This window comes from Strigops habroptila, assembly GCF_004027225.2.
Source record: "Strigops habroptila isolate Jane chromosome 13 unlocalized genomic scaffold, bStrHab1.2.pri S16, whole genome shotgun sequence".
Classification (NCBI taxonomy): domain Eukaryota; kingdom Metazoa; phylum Chordata; class Aves; order Psittaciformes; family Psittacidae; genus Strigops; species Strigops habroptila.
This window is the reverse complement of record NW_022651054.1, coordinates 3,469,919-3,491,640: the sequence shown is the minus strand read 5'-3', so window position 1 is coordinate 3,491,640 and position 21,722 is coordinate 3,469,919. Positions and strand designations below refer to the sequence as shown.

Here is a 21,722-nt window from a genome sequence, read left to right as displayed (position 1 = left end):
TGCTTCCTTATGTCTACATTGATATAAAAGAAGGAGCAGCTGTTTTTTAAATTAAATGTAAAACCAGAAGGCTGGTAAATTGTACTTGATGTGCAAGTGTAATGTAAGCATACATTACAGTAAAGCATCTAAGGGACTTTGGTATCCTTAGGAGAAGGGTGTTCGCTACTTAGATGTCAGGGATTTGAGCAATCTGGTTGTACTCTCATAGATTTTCTTTGTTGGTGTCAACGTGGCATTTAATCTCTTTAATGGATGAGTTACTTGAATAAAGCAACATACAGGCTTTTCTCTTGGTTTTAAACGTGAGCATTAAAATTCTGTTCTGACCATCTGAAATGAAAATGCATGATAAAATTAGGAGTTTATAGACAGGTAATTTATTTGCGTTGCATGAGACTGCAGTGGACATCGAGGTTACAGAAGACTCTGAGGTCTAATAGACAAGGTAGAGAAAGAAGTATGGTAAGAAATCCCTAAACAAACCAACTCTTTGAATTTTCTAGACTTCAGCCCTGGGAAAAAATCTCTCAAGCTGTATCAAATGGAGATGTGCCATGCTCCATCCTTGTCAAGTGTCCGTTGCCCTAAGTGTTCAAAGAAAGCTTTACTCCAGGCCTCTGGATGTTACCTCAGAGCTTACTTTGATTTTTCCATGCTTTGAAATTAAAACTTTTTCTGAAATTTTTACTTAACTTCTGTTGCTATATATTGTGTCAGACTCCTGAGAAATCCAGTGTTTTCTAGTAGCTGGTGGTGTTCTCTGTTCCTTTACTGACAGCTTTTATAAGCTGTTGGCTGAGTATAATGATGGTAGAACTGAGTGAAAAAATAAGTTTTCAGTTGTTAGGATTAAAAAGCTGAAATAAAATATTTGAGACAGTTTGAAGTGATTATTGAATCTTCAAGTGCATGTCAGATCTGGGAACAAGCATTTCATTGTATTCCAGAAAACTATGTATTTTCCATGTATTTTTGAATGGGTAAAACATGTTTCAAACTGCATACTGTCCGTAGGCTCAGTATACTTAACCAGACTTGGAAAGATCATATGACAGTTAGGTTTGGACTTCTAGATGAAATTAAATGTTACTGTATTTTTGATTTCCCAGTTAAGTGTTGCAATAATTGCAACAGAAAGTGGTTGTCTGTGTTAGGATGTCTGCAGCCTGGGATCTTTCAGATGATAGATATGGAAAACTGACAGAAATTTAAGATAATAGGAAGGTGAACTGTTGAACTAACCTGCAGGTGAACTGACCAGCCTCCCCCAGGTCGGGACAAATACTTTCTTTAAAATGTATTGGATGATTTCCCTTGTGATTTCAGGCAGTATAGGAATCCACACAACAGATGCGAAAGTAAGGAAAGTATCAATGCTTGAGCACTTGGGAGGAATTGTGGTCTAATTGAGTCAATCTAAAGTAAAAAGTTTAGTACAGAAGTTTTGTTAACATGTGTACACATCTTAATGTGTAAAACAGGAAGAGCTGTTATGACAGTTCCTTTTCTCTAAGTGAAGGTTGTTTGTAAAACTTTTCCTAGGATAACAGTTGCCTTTTGGGAAACAAAGTATCCGCAGTAATGCGTAGTGGATCTAGGCAAACACTTATCAGAATGCAATGAGAGCGCGAAAGCTTTTACAGTTTCTTCTCCTGTAAAAAGAGAAGTAATTTGTGAAACTCTGCAGTGCCGTTGGGAATGTCTCACCTGGCTGCTGGGCTCCAGCTGGGATTGCAGCGCGCCCTCTCCTGGCTCCGGCTTCAGCCTCTCCTGCCAAGCCCTGCCTCCTCTCACAGCAGCGTGCTTCCCATTCAACGTCTTGACTAACATGTCAGGGACATGAAAAATCGCAGCGATAAAAACACTGAAAGTTATTAACATTGATTTAGAAAGAGACAGCAAACATTTTATTGCGAAGCATCAGTGACTCCATTTAAATTTGTTTAATGAGCCAAGCTACCAGGGAAACAAAGGAATTCTAATGTTTTGCTTGTAAATAACATTTATTTTGGTATGCAGATGACTTTAATTATATTCCTCAACACATAATTAGAAACGAAATTTTAAAGTTACAGGAAGTTGCACACGCTGATTTTAATCAAATTTTGTTCCATTTCACTTCCATCATAAATATGAATCACTTAATTTGAAAACTACCAAAATAACTTAAGTTTCTCTTAGACCTTTATTCCTAAAAATCAGTTTCAGGGATATGAGTGTCTCCTACCACTGAGTACTGACCAACTAGCAGGAATTTGGATTTTCTCACTTATTATTGTTATTAAACCCCATAAAATAGCACTGTGGTGGAGCATGCAAATCAAAGATAAATCTTTTCAGGGACTGCTACTAATACAAAAAGTGTCTGTAGGGGAATATTCTCCCAGATCATTATACATCCTAAATAATTACAAATTAAACATGTCCAGTGCTCTAAACCCAAATGCAGTAATTCAATAATACAACAATCCTCGGCTGCTGGAGGATGTAATTTTTCTGCCTACTCTGACTGGTTTATTCCTGTAGGTATCAGAATGGAACAGACTCCATCCTACCTGCAAAGCACAGCTTTCTGTGGCTTGGTTTGGCAGAGAGACGTACAGGAACATGAGATGTGGAAAGATCTCCTGCCCCACTCAGTGCAGACCCTGGGGGTCACTGTATCATTTCTTTCATGAGATACTGAGGCTTATATGTTTCATTAGGGATTTTTATCCAGTAGGGGAAAATTATTCCAGTACATCTTCTACATGTGTGTGTGGGCAGTTTATCTTCATTTTCCATCAGTATTGTCCTTGGTTTCAGACAGTCTCTGCTCTTTTTCCTTTTTACTCTTCACTATAAATGCAAGTGACTGTTGTGTTTCTTCTTGACCTTTTTGTCAAAGTAAAATGGGCACAGTTTGAGTCTATTTCAGACCAGGTGCTCCATCCCCTTTCCATCTCGGACTCAGGTGACACATAGCTGTCATACTCTAGGTGAGTCCTCGTTGCTTGCCTTCACTTGGCTGAAGAGATTTCTTCTGGTGCAACGTAGGTGGTGGTTGCCTTTTTTTATGACTGTTTCGTTTTGGTGTGTCTCAGTGGCACGTGATGGGCTTATATACTTAGATTTTCAGTCCTTTTTCATGGGGATAATACTTCCATTTATTAGAGGGGTTACTGGTTTCAAGCTGAAAGACTGTAATTTGTACTTCTTTGTTACCCAGTTCTTGTGTTACTGAATTCTTACTAAATAGCACTCTAATTCTCCTTTGAATTGAAGACACTCTCTTCTGTCATCAGAAGTATTAATCAAAATGCTCCTGCTTTTTCTGACAGCTCTTACGTACTGAGATACAGTTAAGACTGTGTGTAATCAGTATAATAATTGTATTTTAGAACATGCAGTTATTGCTAATTTAGCATAATAAATGAGAGAAACCCTGGGTAACCAGGCAGCATGGGTGAAATGGAAGAGTGAGGTTTTGAAGCACTAGAAAGTTGAACCTAAATATTGTGGAAGTAACATCTTCTGTCAGAGATGGGTTTATAAACCTGTAGGGCTTTATGATAACATGAAGATGTGAGTCTATAAAAGAAAAGGAAAGTGAAGTGATCACTTAACTTTGCTCACATTAAAAGGCTGGATGTAAAATACGTTTTCTGTAGCTTGCCCACCTCAGTTGTGGTACCCACACTCAAAACACCATCTCTTCCTGATATATGGAAGACGACTAGAAGAAAATTCTGAAGATTTCAGATTTATGAAAGGTGCCTTTAAGAGCATGTGTAATACCTGTTCTCTCTGTGTTCCTGTATTAAGGCACTAATAATCCATATTCTGCTAGATCAATGCCTGGATAGTCATGTCTGACACACACAAGGATGTTGGCTGAAGTTATAAAATTCTCTTCTCTAATGTGTGTCCATATTGCAAATTAAAAAGGAAAAAGTTGAAAGTATTACAACAGACCAGGCCAATAAGAAAAAGCCTCAGTCTCACTTAATCTGCATCTTGCCACTTAATTATCCTCTTAGTTCCGAGGCTATTTTGTGTCTTGCAAAGCAGCTCTCTGTGCCCAGGTCCTGGAGCCTTCCATGTGTAAATCTCAAAGCAACAAACAAGCGTGGTCAGTCAGAAAGAGTTTGGTGTTCAGACATTTGGGGACTCTGGCTCTGCCACTACATGATGAAGAGTGCTCTCCACGACCAGGGACTGGGTTTTGTGTGGAGGATATCATGGTAAACAGTAAAGCAAACCCAGTTTCAGTTAAAATGCTGGGAATATGGTATGCTTCTACTGCTGTGAACCAGAGAGGATTGTGCCAATAGGTGGGTAAAAATTAAAGTTTTCAAATATACTGAAATCCGTAGTTAATTCTGGTTGTGTAAAGAATTATCATAAATAGTGCCTGAAATGAAAACAGGTTTTTAATTTTCTCCAGACAGAAGATTATTCATGGCTTGCTACCTATGTAGTGTTTAAGAAGGGCATACATTTCATAGGAATGGCATTGAAATGAGGGATGCTTTTTTCAGTGTTTAACACTGTCATATGACCTGACTGTCCATCTCAGTGTGGCAACTGGGTTTAACTCATTCTTAGTAGATTTACAGTTTCTCAATGCATCTTTTTATTGAGAATGTTTACTTGTCCTTCCTTTACAATAGGAAACTTGTGGTGTGCTTGACATTATCATTCCTTGAATTATACTTGTCTCATTTTAGAGAATTGAGCTAAGTACTAGTCATGATTTTACAGCTCTGAAAGGTTTTCACATTTCTAATGCACGAGTGATGGGTGATATGTAAAATAGCATATGGTAGTAATGTGTAGTATATGGTTAAGTTTCACAGGTGCATAATACCTCTGTGTGACCTGAAATAATCATATCATGTATTTAATTGACAAAAATGAATGCTTACTTGCCTAGAAAGCCAGGCTGTTCTGGTGGTTTGGACTACGTTGAATATATGTATGAGGTACATTTCTAAAAATAATCAGAGGTTATTTAAGATTTGGACTGCTGAATGAGAGCCCAGTTCACACTTCTGATGGGATTTGAACAGGAATCAGGAGAAAAAAATCGTACTTTGGAAAGGTAAAATCCTTTCTATAAAAGCTCTTTAGAACACACAATTTTTTTCATACACATCAGTATGTTTGGATAATAAGTGCAGTCTGCTTTTATCAGGCTTCATTTAAAATTCACTGCCAAATATGATTATATGTATACATCATAAATTGCAAGAGATTTCTTTTAGTTTACTTTTATGGAGGAATAGATGGTGCACTTCATATCCCAAGACTGCTTTAAAAGATTATATGCCAAAAATCACTCTGGAGAAATCAAATTCTGTAAGAGCTGGCTTTTCAGCTGCAGAGTTACACTTTCATGTGTGCTGTAATCCAATAAATCCTTCTGTATTTTATGTTAAGTGAAACTATTGCAATGAGCTGCAATTCAGTTAGTTGTTACTATGAATGAAAAATATTCTTTTGTCACATTTTTACTTTTGTTCAACCTTGTGTAAGTCTCATCAGTACAAACAATGTTATTTACCACTTTCTCAGTTTTACTTTATAAAATGTTCAGCTCTTATGCAGAAAATCAATAGCCTGGACCTGCCTTGACTCTAATATCAATGTAGCATTTATGCTGATACTTACCAGCTATTCTTTGTCTTTTAAGTGACCATGTCATTTCAACCACTGGTGGCCAGAAATGCAGATAAGATGCTTTCTGATAACCTTTCATGTGTGAGATTAAAATAATAAACCAATAAAGTTAGCACTGTAAAAACCATCTGCAAAGTACAATCTAAAAACTGGAGCACAGATAGCTTCTTCTATAGATTTGGAGAATGTTTTATTTGGCCAGAGACCCTGGCTTGCAGTTCTTAATTACTAAAAGGAAATAATGCACCTGCCATTAAAGCTGGTTTCCGCAGATTTACTCTTCAGTAAAGACAATGTGAACTTCTGTTTTTCTGGATACTCTTAGTGTTGCATTGTTTCAGAAATGAAGTGCAAGCTAGCACATTTGTTATTCTCCCCAGTCACAAAGGTAGATTAAAAGGAAACTGATTTACATGCGTATGCTCAAGAGAGTTAGCATAATGCTTTTGTGTTTGCTAATGAGAGCAATGATGTGTATGTGCAATTCCTCTAAATGCCAGTACAAACTTGCCCTTTATGTGCAGTTGTTTAGGTAGTACAATAGTACAGTGATTCTCTTCATGTGCTTATGGTTCTGTCTCATAAAGTGGCTTATGCCTTTATTTTATTATTTTACTTTTTGTTTATTTCTGTTCTTGAAACTCCATGAATATACTTTTTCTTGGATTTCCTGCAGAATACTGGTACTCTAGTGCTAATGTCGTGTCTTGTGAGCTCTTTCTTATCAGTACTCTAGCACCCTGCTACTTACAGAGGCAACAAGATTGAGGGAAAGTGCATTTTATTTGGTAGATTTGCTCCCATCTGTTGATACGTTGACCATTGTGGGGCAGATATGTTGTTACACCAAGACATCCCTGTATTTCTTGGAACATACCAGATGCAGTGCAGTTCCACATCACCTGACTGCTCAGCTTAGGATTGTGAAGCTGCTTACATCTGTGGCAGTCCTACGCACCTATGATATTTCTATGTGCTGATCTTCAAAGAAATAACTACTCCATTTCTCTTCCTTGATTTCTAGTAGGATAACATTCCTTTGTATATTTAGATTACTGCTCCTTTATGGATTGGGAACAGACGTTTTAGTAGGGCCTGTAGTGATAGCACAAGGGGTAATAGTTTTAACTAATAGAAGGTAGATTCAGACTAGATGATGAGGGTGGTGCAACACTGGACCAGGTTGCCCAAAGGGGCAGTAGATGCCCCATCCCTGGACATGTTCAAGGTCAGGTTGGATGGAGTTTGAGAAACCTGATCTGATTGAAGATGTCCCTCTTCACTGCAGGGGGTTGGAACCAGGTGATCTTTGAGGTCCCTTCACACCCAAATGACTTTATGATTACAACACAACCAAGAGCCAGGAGATGGTAAGCCAGATAAAGGAATTGATCCATATAAGAAGGAGATGAGAAGGTGAAAATCACTTTAGTTTTATTTTTGGATCAGTTCTCTTATCTCACTTACTATATAGATGCACAATAGCTGATAATGATGCAAGCGTGGATGCTGCGCCTGTGCCTGGGGCTAAGGGGGAAGGTAAACTTTTTCTTTTCAGCCTGAAATTGTGTTAGCTTAATGTGACCCTGGAACTGCAGCTTTGGTGTGGATGTTCTGCATGCTAGTGTATGGCCTGTCTAGTGATTGTACTGACTGTATAGAGGAAAAAGAGGACATGTTTTTACTGATCTTACTTTTGAAGTTAGCCTGTCCAGAAGTATTTTACAGGAAGATGTAAATCCTGTGCACTCTTCCAACAGCATGAAAAGATTCATTCAGACATGAATCTTTTGTTAAAATTTTCCCAAACTTTCTGCTGCTGAGAGCAAGATACTGTGTAAGTTTTGATGTATTATATGATGTGCCTGCTGGGTAGTTGCTATTAGTTCATGCTTATTATAGGTTACGTAAGTTACTATTCTGAGAAAATTACTACTACTTATGACAGAAATAGGAAAAGAAATCAATAAAGTTTCAATTTGGCATATAACTTCTTTAGGTTCTCTTCTGTTCTTAAGCCTTACAGGATTATTATTGTTTCTGTTGACTAAACCAGGCCAAATAGCTCAAGTTAAACCTATTAGAAAGCTGGCGTGGATTTAAAGGCTCAGAACCATCTGGGAATGGGATCACACGTAGTGGTTCTTAATATAGACAGCTTTGTCATTACATATCTATTTGAGAGCCAATTAATTTGTACTGACCTAAAGCAGTGTTGTGACACACTTGCATATGTAAAAAGGTTAAAACTATTGTTGAGCAGAAACTGAACGTTTATCTATAGATATTTTTTATTTCCAAGGATAAAACATAAAGAGACCAAAATTTGTATAGAAGGTTTTGAAAGAAAACACAAGTTTTTCCTCTGGCTGTTTTTGTTCTCCTTTGCTTAGCACCTTCTTTGCTCATTGTTAGTTTAGGTGTTTGGCTTTTTTTTCTCCCTTCTTTAAATTAGCTTGTAAGTTCATCCGTTTAAAGTATCTTTTAGGTTTGTATTTCAGTCCCCAGTGTTGACTGGATTCCTGAGTGCATCTATAGTATAAAAATAAAGTGAAACAGATGTGGTTTGCATTTAGAAAAAATTAATGATGAGGTGCAGTGTTTAAAAGTCATGTTAAAATTTAGCATTGTAACTGTCTCAGAAGGCTGAAAATTGCAAACAGGAATTTTTCAAGAGCAGCCAAGTACTAATTTCTTATATATGTATTTTAAAGTCTGGGATTTTCTTCATATGCTACTTTGTGTCCTCTTAGAGGATTTAAATGCTAGGTACCATGGAAAGTAAGGTATTGCATATATGATCTACCTGTTGAATTCACCGAGAAGAAATATGTGAAAATGAAGAGACTGCTGTAGTCTTTAGCAGTGGGAAAAGTTAATTTCTGCATTTCTAAACACTTGTGATGGTGCGTTATTGATAGGAACTCCGACATGGTGAGGTGATTCTGTAGATAAAGAAGGTAAAATTGGATCTTTATTTCTCCATTGCTCATATTTTTAATTTTTATAAGCAGGAGTTGGGCATAAAAAAAATGACCATTATTTCTTATTGTGACAAAATAATGCTGCATTTTTATTTGGTGCCGAATTCTAACATAGACTTGATATTACCAACAGTTCCTTTTATTTTTGTTGCTTATACAGTGGAAGAATCGGACATCATCGACCTCGAAAAACGATACTGGCTGTTAAAAGCTCAATCAAGAACTGGACGTTTTGATTTAGAAACATTTGCCCCCTTAGTTTCCCCTCCTATTCATCCCTCTCTGAGTGAAGGTATGGAACTTCGATCAAACCTGTGAGGAGCTGATGTTGCTGTGGTGTTCAGTACCTAGTGGTCTACTGCCGTGTACATTTTATGGCTTTAAAAGTGGGCTTATTTAAAAATGCATTTTAAGCTTAAATTAGAGAGATTTGTTCCACTGAGTTCTGAATGTTTGAAGAGGAGAAAAGATGCCTGAGAAATCTCTGTTTGTTGGGAAATCTGGAATGACAAAGGAAGCGGTGTGTGTTGCATTCTTATTAGTTGTCAGGAAATATGTCAAACTTTAGGTATAATTTGCACTGTGATTGCTTAAAATTTTTTGTGCTCCGTAATGACAAAATATACTATTGTCCCTGAATGAGGTAAAATGGAAGACCATTTTTAAACTGATAAATGTGAGTTTCATCTATTAAATGAGAATTCAGCATGCAAGTCAGAGCTTGTATCATGCAGTCAATGAAACAGTCTTCCCGAACACTGGAAGCGAAGGAAGATTTTTGTTTAAAAGAGTTGGTCGGGAGATTTGTGTGTTGTTATGCAGCCATTCATAACCAAGCTGGTCTTTCAAGTTGAAGCTACTCTGGTAATAAGTGAAGGTTGCAATTGTCCAATTGCCATTTACTGCACAACATAAGGACATTAAGTAACGTTCTACTTATGTGCTAGTTCTTGTCTGCAGTCCTAGAGTGACAATTTTTTACCACCAAATGGTCAGCTTTACTGACAAGTGGCAACTCTAAGTAGAAAATGGGAAATTCATCTGCAGTGGATGCAAGCTGTTAAAACACCAAAACTTATGTTCAATTCAATAGGGATATTTCCACACATCCTTTTGCTTGGAAGTGTGTTTTATCTATTAGTGATATAAATTTACACAGCTGCGATGAATGAATATTAGATAAATGAATATTAAATGATGAATATTAAAGAATGAATATTAGATAAAATGAATATTAGATAAAAAATGAATATTAGATAAAAAAAGTTCTGTGTGCTGAATGAATAGAACTCTCAAATCGTGTGAAGGCTGGTAACTAAACTAACTTACTTATGGCAAAACTTGCAACGTTAGTCAGTGATTTTTATTTCTATAGGCGCTGTGAAAAGTCAAAGCATTTTGCATCTGAGTACCTTTACCATCTTGGTCCCTGCTTGTCCTACCCATGCTGGTGTAGATGGACGCTCTATAAATCAGTCATTAGAAGGAAGGTGTGAGAATAAGGCTACAGTTCAGAATTCTTGATACAAGAGTGATATAATTCACCTTTAAAATGATCTTAGTAGGGCTTAATTACCTTTTTTATGCTTAGAAAGAGTTATAATCATGTTTGTATTTCTCCTTGCAAATGTTAACCATTAACCCTCCGTATAAATGCTAAGTATGATTGCCATCTCTTCAGCCACATGCTGTAACAGGAGATGCTTTCGTGGTTTGCAGGTTTATTTAATGCTTTTGATGAAAACCGAGACAATCACATAGATTTTAAAGAAATTTCCTGTGGGCTCTCAGCATGTTGCAGGGGACCCTTGGCAGAAAGACAGAAGTGTAAGTATGTGAAGTGTTAACTGTTAATTTTAGAGAAGCTTTTCAGTTTGAGCAATGAAGTTCAGTTGTTTCCATGCGTTTAGAATTTTTCTGCTGGATAAGAGTGTGGCAGGCTGCAGAAGTTAAAAAATTAAAGGAATTCTAAATATTAAGGCTTCATTTTATAAAGGATGATGAAACCTAATTCTGTATTTTATAGCTTACCGATAGCATCATATAAATTATCAACCTGTTTGGGGGGGGAAATTAAAATTCACAAGTTATGTTTCAGCGTTCTACATTATGATGCAGAAATGTGTATCTCAGTATAGAAAGTGCAAACACCTCTTCATTATATATAATATAAAACGATTGTCGTGTGTGATTGTTTTGTGGTAAATAGCATGTTCTGGCTTATTTACTGTTCAGTTTTAAGCTGGCTCCATGCAAGGTTCTTGTGTTTTGAAATACCTTTGTTCCATACTTTTCCAAAGCCATCTTGCTACAGCTTAAAAGCTATCATTCCCTGGAAATTTCTGGATGCACATATGTTCCCTTCTATGTCACATCAGAAAACACAGCCCAGAATTGCAGGAATCTAGATTTCAGTTTATTAAACACAGCTGCTCCATTTCCTCACTACCACACATGCATCCTGCCTCATCAAAACTGTCAGCACTAAATCAGGTTCTTGTGACTCTGCAGACTTACATTCTGCAAGGGGGGGAAAAAATAGTAGTTGTTGAGTAGTTCTAACATAGAAAAGTAATTTCCTTTTTCTCAGTTTGCTTCAAGGTTTTTGACATTGACCGAGATGGTGTGTTGTCTCGCACTGAACTTACAGAAATGGTGGTTGCACTTTTAGAGGTCTGGAAAGATAACCGTACTGATAAAATACCTGTAAGTTCTATTTGGGGGTTTTATTCATTTGCTTCTGTTTCTTAAAATCATCCTTCAAAAGTAGGAATGGGAACGTTGTTTGAACATGGTTTCAGTGAAACACAGGCTTCCTTGGACTACCTACCTTAGTGGAGGCGTATTGATAACTGGGTGTAACTTACCTTGTGTAACTTTGACCTGCCATTTACCAAAGCAGAATGGTGGGACTATAATGTACATTGCTTAATATAAAGAAGCCTTAGGTACAAATGTACAACTGTCTGGAAGTGCTCAGTTGTGAATTACATAGAGGAATCATCAATATTTTTTAGTTGTATTTTTATTCTGAACATATGCAGCTCCAGGGATTGCTGTGGGAATTTAACTCTGTTTTCTAATCCTTTTGTTTAAGGAATTGAACATGGATTTGTCTGAAATTGTAGAAGATATTTTGAATATGCACGATAACACAAAGGTAGGAATTTGCAGTTCTTTCCTTGCCATTTTTATACCCTAGTTTCTTCAGTTTATTTACAGGAAAGAAAGTAAAATCTTATGCTTTCTTTAAAGCAGAGATGTGTCAACAAAAGACTATCTCAAGAAATGTCACTTTTCCATTAAATTTTCCACATTGTTCTGTGAGAGAAAGAACACGTTTGAATTTTATAAACCATCTCTTATATATGAAACTAAACCAAAAATACGTAACCAATGAAATTAATTTGAAGCATATAAATACTGTTTGCAAGGCTTTGCTGTGAAAAATTAATACCAGTTTTAAATCTGATGCTTGCCTTTTGTTCTGGAGAAGCTGTTCTTTTGTTTCATGCTATAAATGATCTTGTGAAAAAAGGGGGGAGTACATTAGTGTATCTTATATTTTATGCTGTGGAAGACACATTATCCTCCTGTGCTGGAACAGAGTAGTATTAATTCGAGAATAAGTTATGCATTATCATTATCAAACTACTTTGTTTGCAATAATATTGTATACAACCGGTGAACTATATACCAGCGGTATTGTTTCAGAGCTAAGTATTCATGAAACTGTAGAGGCATCTGTCATGACTGTCATGACACACAGCAAAAAGTCTTAGTAGTTTATATTGTGCTTTATAGTTAGCTGTGTGTAAATCTTTAATTATGTCCTTGCTTTTTCGAGATGGGCACTATCATCTGCAAACAATAGAGGGGAAGTTGTTTCCATTATTTCATCTTTTGCTTCACTAATTAGGAAGAGTGTCTGGAAGCTATAAATAATTCAATAAAAACCATAAAGAATGTCTAGAAATATTTAATTACTTGTTTTAATAGTCGCCTTGCCTGCTTGTACTCCAACAAAGTGGCAGGCAAATGTTTTCTTTCTTCTATTACCAAAGCAGTAGAAATTGCAGCTTCACTGAGCTCTTTCTTTCATCCTTTAAAGTTTTTATTGTTTGCTTTTTTTGAAAGGGTAGTTTATAAGCAAATCTATTGCAGTCTTGTTTCCACAAAGAGTTAAAGAAACTCCCTAAGTCTTCAGTATATCTTTAATAGTTGCATCGTGAATGTAGTGCTTGAAAGAGCTGATGGTGCAGTAATTACATAAATTATTTAACCTCTTTTCATATGTTAGCTTTGACCTATATGAACTCTGGAGAAAATGGTCTGTAAGAAGAGTCAGAGTAACCGCCACTGCTGTAAAAATGGCTCTGAATGATAGTACAATATAAGAAATTCAGATTGATCCTGTCACTGAACCGATGAAAATCAGAAGTTCCTCTGACATTGGTCGGTTTTGTGCTACTGTAATTTTGCAAGCGGTTAAGAATTAATAGGACTTGTGTTGTAAGGTAAGATCATAAGGACCTGATAATCCAAAATAGTTTTTCCCAACCCACGGAGGAGATGGTGGGGTTCTGAATGGATGCAAATATGTGCAGAGCTTATTTGGACAATCAAAGTCCTAGATTGTCTTAGTCTTGTCAGGGCAATCACTTTGTAGGACACAAAACCAGTCACATACTGCTGCTGCTGGTTTCATGGTTTGAGAAAACATGACTACTGCAGTTGAGCATGAATACTAACTCTGAACAGTGGAGAGCAGGAGCAAAGGTTACATGCTGTGCGTAGTTCATCCTCTGTACTCTCAAAGCTTTTTGGTTCTCTAGGTTGCCGATGTTATGCTAAAACTGGATTTTTCTTCTTTGATTGCATCAAATTTTATTAGCAGAGTGGTAGATGCTAGTTTTTATCAAATCACTGGCTTTGTCATGCCTTGTGTGACACATTTAATGAGCAATGTAATAGAAATAGGTTAATGGTTTGATGGTTTGTCCTTCCCATTTCTTTCTCCTCCCTTTAACTAAGCTTGGACACCTCACTCTGGAGGACTACCAGATATGGAGTGTGAAGAGTGCACTTGCCAATGAATTTTTAAATCTACTTTTTCAGGTATGTTTAGAATCAATTTAAACACGAAAATTATGGCAAATAACTCATGAGCTTTTTGCGTGGCCACAAAGTGCGGCATCAGCATTTGTGTCACCATGCTTACAGTTTTGTCTCTTGCAGTAAGTCATGTGGCTTTGCAGTTGTGCATTACCTTGGCAGAATGATTCTCTATTTGATTATTATTCTTTTCAGTGGATGGAGATGCCTAATGTGTAATTCGTTAAGGTGAACATAGGCTACTGTTTATGAAATGAAATTTCAAGTATATCAGCAGTTATGTTTTCCATTAGAAAAAGGCTGTTCTTGACCAGTTCTTGCAAATCTTTGCTGAGAAAGGGACACAAGACATGAGAAAAGGTATTGCTGACTCTGCAACCACTTTCCCTTTATGATTTCTGTTAAGACCTTTTAAGAAACCTTTCATTGCTTCCTTAATGAAGCAGTCCTTGAAAGCTGTGATATCGTATCAGTATTGTGTTGCAGAAGCTGAGGATTAAGTGTGTACTGAGTTTGGTTTTAATTGAGCTTGAATTGGATTTTCATAATTTATTCATGTTTTAGCACTGGCTCACTTTGTGCAGAAAATAACCCCCTTAGAGTCTTTTCGTTCCCTGCGGTTTGTTCCTTACCTATTTTCTGTAGAGGTTGATACTTTAAGTAATAATAATCTGAACAGAGCCTTGAAGATTTGCCCCAATTTAGCATTCACCTCCAGCCCATATGGCAGTCTCAGCTCTTCCTGGGAGGACTGAGGAGAACCAGTGGGCTCTGTTCTCATCTTACCAGTGAAGCTTAAATGGTTAAAGGGTCAGATTGTAGCGGAAAAATATTTGATGAGAGCGAAGCTGTGTGGCTTTTAAGATAACTGTGGTTGCACACTACTGATTCTCCTGGTTATGGCCCCAGACTACTTTATATACTGTATTTTGAACTATACTTTTCGAAGAACTTCAGGGAGACTGAGAGTATTCTGAGGCTGTCAGCTACACCACAGGTGAAAAGAATAAAATCAGAAAGTTCTGCATATTCTTTCTGTCTCTAATTGCATCAGGTTTTGCTTCCATTGCAACCTTCTCAACAAGAGCTGTCTTTATTTCTTGACTATCTAGTATTAAATATCTTATCATAACTTAATATTCATGAACTAACAAATACCTGAGCAGTATTGAAATTGAAATAATGAGCACTTAATGATAATTGTTATTAAAAGAAACACAGTAAGAGTAGCATCTGTGGATAAACTTTATCATATGAGGCACCCCCATCTCATGCTGCAGGCTCCACAGCACACTCACACAGGGGACAGAGTCTGCCATTGATTTGTCTGGGCATTTATTTGAGCTGTCATGAGCTTGTGTGTCTCATCTGCAGACAGAAAAGCTGAGTAGTCTGAGTGGAGCACCCTGGAAAGCTTGTCAACAAATTGGTTTGTTTGCAGCAGGGTTAGTTTATAGGAAGAATCTGATACTGGCACAGTGTTCCATGAGTTGAAAAAGAAACACTGGAACCAGCTGTGTTGTGTGTGCTGGAAAATCTGTTGCTTCTCAGCAGCGAATGGCCTTTGTTGTATTCAGAATGTGAAATGGTCTCTCACACTGTAGTGTAAATTTAAATAAGATATCTCACCAGTCATTAGAAGTCTCCAGCTGAGACGCAAATTGATACCCTCCAAAGAGACATAAGGAAAAGACTATAAATCATGTTATGAGTAGCAACCAATTTGAGAACTGTCTCGCAGACGAGACAGCTGACCCTCCTCCTTGCAATGGGAAACAAAGGCTCCTGCAGAGTCTGCTCCTCTCTGCTCAGCGCTCCCAGCTGCATGCCCTGTGGCAGGGAGCTATTGGGGGAGCCCAGCAGAGGTGTGCAGTGACAGCAAGGCTGGGATGGTTTTATTAGGAAGAGAGGAGTAAAATATTAGCCATCTGGGGCTGCTGTCTTTTTTTGCCTCTTTTTTTTAGCCTTTAGCTTATCTTCTTGCAACCACTTGCATTCCTCCAGTTCCTCATTCCCTCTCTCCAGTACATAAAGACATCTTAACTTTTTGTATATCTGATCCATGTCAGTTCCTGTGGTTCTTTGTAGCATGCACTTCAGCCCTGAAAATCATGAAAATTCGTTTTCTGTTCACCTTAATTTGTCTTGGGGCATTTGACATTCTTGGTATCTTCATCTTAACAGTAGGAACAGGTCGTGACTCTCATAGCTCACTATACTTTTTTAGTGATTTGTTCAATTTTAGGTAGTCCTGCTACATGATTCAAAAGAATTTTCAGAAAAATCTCATTAAAGCTGTTCTTTTCTTTCATTTCCCCAATGCTTGTTTCATACTGGTTTAGTTCTTAATAACAGTTACTTTCTTTTTCCAGGTGTGTCATATAGTTTTGGGGCTACGACCTGCCACTCCAGAGGAGGAAGGGCAGATTATTAGGTACATGTTTTGCTCAGAATCTTAAATGGGTTTCAGAATCACCTTTTAGTACTTTTCAAAAGGACTGTAATTTCCCTATTTCATCTAATACTTCATGTTGGTCATTCTTTATGTGCAGGGGCTGGTTAGAAAGAGAAAGCAGGTACGGCCTTCAGCCAGGGCACAACTGGTTTCTTATTGCAATGCCATGGTGGCACCAGTGGAAAGACTATGTCAAATATGTAAGTATAATAATACTAGTGTACTGAATAAGTGATTTCTTTATACCTGTGAATGTGTGGATGGAAGAAATAGCATGGAGCAAATGACTGCTTAACCAATAATGCTTGAAATTAAGCATCTTCTGTCTCTTAGTGGCAAATAATTGTTTTGTTGAATCACTGCCACATGGTGAGATTTTCATTGTAATTTCATTAAACTGTCATCTCTTTCTGTACTTCGTTTCATCATTTGTGCATGTCAAAATATTTTTTGAATAAAAGCATACTCTCACAATAGTACTTCCCTGAAGTCTTTGGATCCATTTGATAATAAAGCTGCCTGTATTGGTTCTGACTTCGCTTGGGCCACAGATACACACTGTGCATTTTCTGGACACATAGAGGAGGGTATTGGTATGTTTGGTTTATAGGCAATGATGAAGAGTAGCCCAGTACCTGATGGTGATCAAGGGAGTTCTACTAAGACCTTACAGGTACAGAGTGCTCTTTAATACCCTCCAACTTAAACTTTCAAGTTAAAGCATCACACTGATTTTTACAAAAGAAATCATATTTAATAAAATTAAATTTAGTAACACTTAATTGATGTGGAGATAAATATTCTTTATTTCCACAAAAATAAACTATTTCTCAGAAAAGTCTTATATAGTGATAAATAATCATCAAAGTATTTCAGTTGTTTTATAAATACAAATAACTAAAAATATTCAGAAAATTGCAACATAGTGCATTAAATAACAATGTAATTACAGTTGTTCTTTATGCACAATGATTTGGACAAATGATGGCTTAAATGCCTGAAATAATAGGTAAGATGATCCTTGTCATAGTGTAAGTGTTCAGATGTGCACGTGATTTCATACCGAATCCTTTGCATAATAGCACGATGCCATTAGTCATCCTGTCAACCTCTCAGCAAAGAGAACACTTGGAATTTCCATGAAACTCTATAAATGATTACTGTAATTCCAACATATATTAGTCTTATTTTTATACTTTTAGCTGTACTGCACAGTTTGTCATTTGACAGAATATTATCTTTAGTGATGTGATAAATAGGGCACAACATAAGACAGGAAATATGCCCTTTTCCAGTGTTGTTACAGTAATGTTCATTACATGGATTTTCTTTTTTCTTCTCTAAGGCTCAGTGAGGCTCCCTTTTTCTTCTATTTTTTCATTTATTGCCATTTCATGTTTAACTGGTGCTGTAAATTGATTAAGATTCTTCTTGCATCTTGTCTGTACTGGTCAAGTTACACTTTTGGAGGGATGCAGATCTTTTTCTCCACCTTTATCTTGCCTAATTTTGAGCCAGATTGCCCTTGCATTGCTGTTTCTCCAAAGGAAACAAGGGAACTTTGTTTCAAAACAAAGTTAGGGAAGACTAAATTGTTGCAGGTTTGAGGAGAGAATGTTTTTGTTTTTGTTGTGCTTGTGTTCTCATTTAACCGTATGAAATTCAACAAGGACAGATCTTCATATATTTATAGACTGTAATTATAGCTGTCTAAAATGGTTGTCTTTTCATGTGTTGAGATAGAGGAAATAATTCTGGTATCTTGCAATTTTTATATTCTACAGAAGAGTTTATTTGATCGGTCTAACCGTTTTGGCTGTTTGTTTCTGGAGATGTAGAATTTTACTTTATTTTTTCTCATTGTGATATGCAGAAGTGGTCACGCAGCTGTGAATTTTAGTGCTTGGTTTGGCTGATGCTAAACGTCTTTGATACTGGCTTATCATTAACTTTTCTACTTGCCTACCAATTTTAGGATGCAAACCCTGTTGTGATAGAGCCTTCATCTGTCTTGAGTGGAGGTAAGAATTCACTCGTAGCTGCTGCAGCCAATGCTTCAGAACAGGGAGAAGACAAAATGGGAGGTCTTAATTACTTCAGTGCAACAGAAGAAAAGTGTTCAGATAATATTTCTACTGCATCAGAAGCCTCAGAGACTACTAGCAGCAGTAAGCATAACATCTTATTTCCTTGGAGGTTTAATGTAGAACAGGTTTTGAGAAAACTACATACTGCATGGATTCCTCCAGGCGAAGAGATAACAGTTTAGATTGCAGAAATGGCTTTCACATGGACATTGGTGAATTACAGGGTTTTATAGTCTGTGGGTGGATAAACAAGAAACAGCCTTGTTTAAACAGCAGTTCATCTATTACGTTGTGGTTAGTTTCTAGAATTGTTTCAAGATTTTCAAATTTTTGTCCTAGCATTTATTTTTTGAGTGGACTTTTTGTCCACTCTTCACATGAAATTGTTTCTAGCTCATACCCAGCTGGCATTGTACTGTCTTGCCATGAGATGACCTCAGATGCTACAAAGAGGAAAGAAGCAGAAAATAAGTTAGGAAAAGCACACTTAGTTTTACAGGACGTGATCCAAATGAGTGTGCAGATTTTAGGAGCCGTCTTTGTGAAAGATAAGATTTTAGTGATAATTTTCAGTCAGTTCTTATGAGAATTTGAGATTTAATTTTTTTTTTTTGTGAGGCAGCTGAATGTTCATTTAAAGTAGATAAATTACTGTGTATGTGGTGTGAGGGTGAGAGGAGATGGACGAAGGGCAGGAAGGGAGACAAGTTTTATGTTAAAGATTCTTGCTGCTTCTGCTTAACTTAGTGTTCTGCGTAACCAAAGGATATTCTGTGAAATAAAAACATTTTCCTTTTCAAGGAGGAAAAACTAAAAATAAGTTGTTATTACATATATGTGTATTCAGCTATGCATGTAAGATTTTCAAGAGCTTCATACTCAAACATCCAGACAACAAGCAAATGCTAAACACATTTACTCACACAAACCTAGATAGGCTGTTTCAAACCATTATTTGTGTAAGTATCTGCTTTGGTATTTGGATCTTGTACATCCACTTCTTTACCTTTTCTGAGAGTAATAGCTTATTTGTCACTGTAGTTTGGAAGAGTTGCATGTTTTGCTGAAGTATGAAGGATAAAAGCTTCATCAACAACCTTCTTTAAAAACAAACAAAAAAGGGTACAAGTGTTCAGCTCATTCCTTTATGGTTTGTGGAGTCATGAACTGAAATAGAGTTGTTTGGGTTTGTTTTTTTTCTCCTGTATTCCATTACAGATAATCTTCACCCTGGCACACCAGGGACTGATTTTGCTAGGCAGCATAATACTTCGGACAATAATAACCAGTGTTTCCTTGGAACCAATGGGAATAATTTGCTACAGCTTAATCCTCAGAAACCAGGAGCTATTGACAACCAACCCCTAGTAACGCAAGAACCAGTGAAGGTAAACGCATCTGAGTCATGTGAATATAGGAAAAATACCTTTTAGCATACTTTCATCACAGCCTTTTATTTCTTTTTTGGTTTCAACTAGTGGCCTAATTCTAAACTAACACTGCTTTGTCATGTAGCAGAATTTGGGTTTCTTACTCTTACTTTAAGAGAAGAAAAATGTATTTGAGGCTACAATCAAGTGCTTTGTGAGAAGAGAAACATTCAAAATGTTCTTAAACAAAACTCAAAAATGAAACAACTTTCAGTATTAAAATATTTTAATAATTAAACACTTGAATGCTTTCAATCTAAATAGTTTATTGCTGTTGCATAAACCCAGAATATAGGTAACAAAATAGTAAAGCAAAACTGACAGTTGTTCCAGTATTCATGCAAACAGAATGTAAAACACAGACCAGCACCATCAGTGATGAGCATGGATTGGATTTCTGTGTGCAGTTGTCAGTGTAAGTGACACAAAAGAGAAACGTATTATGAGTCTTATACTGGACAGCCTTTTAGAGAAAGTGAATAGTGAAACCTGAGTGTTAATTATTGTTACATTTCTATAGCAGCTTTCAGTATGAAAAGCAGTTGCTAATTACTACTTAAAAGTTGTTTTAGTAATTACGAAGTGTTGTGTGTTTGTGAACTAAAATCGTTGTAGCTGTGTACTGTTTCTTCCACTTAAGATTTGACAATATCCCTTTTTGTTTAAAGGCTGCATCATTAACAATGGAAGGTGGAAGATTAAAACGATCTCCACAATTGATTGAAGGAAAGGACTACATAATGGTACCAGAACCAGTTTGGAGAGCACTTTACCATTGGTATGGAGCAAATCTGTCCTTGCCCAGGCCGGTAAGTTGTGATTATAGACACAGTTTGTTTGCCATAACCACCAAGATAATGTAAACAGCCTGATGTGTCTGAGCTCTGCCAGTTGCACAAGGTAATCTTCTATGGTCATCTCCCACTTCATCCAAAATGGATAGTGTAAATGAAAAGCCTTGAAGAGCAAGCTGGGAAAAAGCAGTCTCGGAAATGGACATGGATAGAAAGTTGTGGATATGTACCATGAGGTTTGTACCACAATCCCCAGGAAATACTGCAACAGGGCAAAAGTGGTGCTCAACTGATCATGATTACTAAAGCAGACAAAAGTGAGCTTGAGATCAGATTAAAAGACTTGGCATCAAAACACTTATCTTTAAAAGCTAAGATAAATTTTCAGCTGGTCTGCAAAACCACTAAAATTAAAGTGGGACACCTGCAGCGTTGAAAATGCATTTCTTCTCTCTTAAATTTCATGAAGTGAGGGGAAGGTAACAGTTGCTGTCCTTCGAGTGCAGTGTCATAGAAAACACAATGTGAAGATCTGAAAAGCAGAAAGCAATAGGTGATCCCAGTGAACAAAACCAGGCAAAAATTATTCTGTATCAGAATTGTTGCTCAGAAGCAACAATTGTTTGCAGGAAAGTTTAGCTAAAAAGAGAAAAAACCCTTGAACTGAAATTGGCTTTTTGTAACTGACACTGGTATTTCCTATGTTCAAGCTGTAATATCTTTAATTAAAAATTAATTTTGGGCACAATGCAGAATGTATTGCAGAATATAGTTTTCAGATGTGAAAGTGCTGTATATTAAATGGAATTGACCAAGTGGACTCATAATCAGTGTTATCCCAGTGAGTTTCTTTTTTTTGGTTGCAGTTAAAACAGCAACAATGTTTCTGATAGAGAAGCAGTAATTACACAGCAATAGCCATTGTTGAATCATATCATTTACTCACAATTTATTGAACTGTCTCTCTGTTTCTCTATGAGTAATATTGCAAAACAATTAACAGGTCATAATCATTTGGAGCTAAAGCTGGTATGCCTTGAATTATTAATATTGAATTTATTAAAGTCAGGCTGATCTTAGAGGCAGGAAAAATGGAAGTTATTTGGTCTGTTCACTTAAAAAGATTGGAAACTTCCTTCAGTTTCTGTTGAGTATATTTATTTCCATGTAGTGGTTGGTTTATTCTGTGTCAG

The 21,722-nt window shown here is 36.8% G+C and overlaps 1 protein-coding gene across 7 annotated transcripts in view; it reads left to right on the top strand.

Moving 5' to 3' along the window:
• The window catches only part of USP32 (ubiquitin specific peptidase 32), a 73,974-nt gene that overhangs the window by 32,043 nt on the left and 20,209 nt on the right, over positions 1–21,722 (top strand). For 5 of the 7 annotated variants that reach the window (XM_030472779.1, XM_030472778.1, XM_030472782.1 and 2 more), the window contains 10 exons: positions 8,809–8,940; positions 10,368–10,475; positions 11,239–11,354; positions 11,746–11,808; positions 13,683–13,766; positions 16,136–16,197; positions 16,316–16,418; positions 18,194–18,386; positions 19,524–19,693; positions 20,404–20,544. In XM_030472779.1, the coding sequence (XP_030328639.1) occupies positions 8,809–8,940; positions 10,368–10,475; positions 11,239–11,354; positions 11,746–11,808; positions 13,683–13,766; positions 16,136–16,197; positions 16,316–16,418; positions 18,194–18,386; positions 19,524–19,693; positions 20,404–20,544 (1,172 nt within the window). The remainder of the gene's footprint in view (positions 1–8,808; positions 8,941–10,367; positions 10,476–11,238; positions 11,355–11,745; positions 11,809–13,682; positions 13,767–16,135; positions 16,198–16,315; positions 16,419–18,193; positions 18,387–19,523; positions 19,694–20,403; positions 20,545–21,722) is intronic. The other 2 variants (XM_030472781.1, XM_030472780.1) reach the window with 2 other exon arrangements.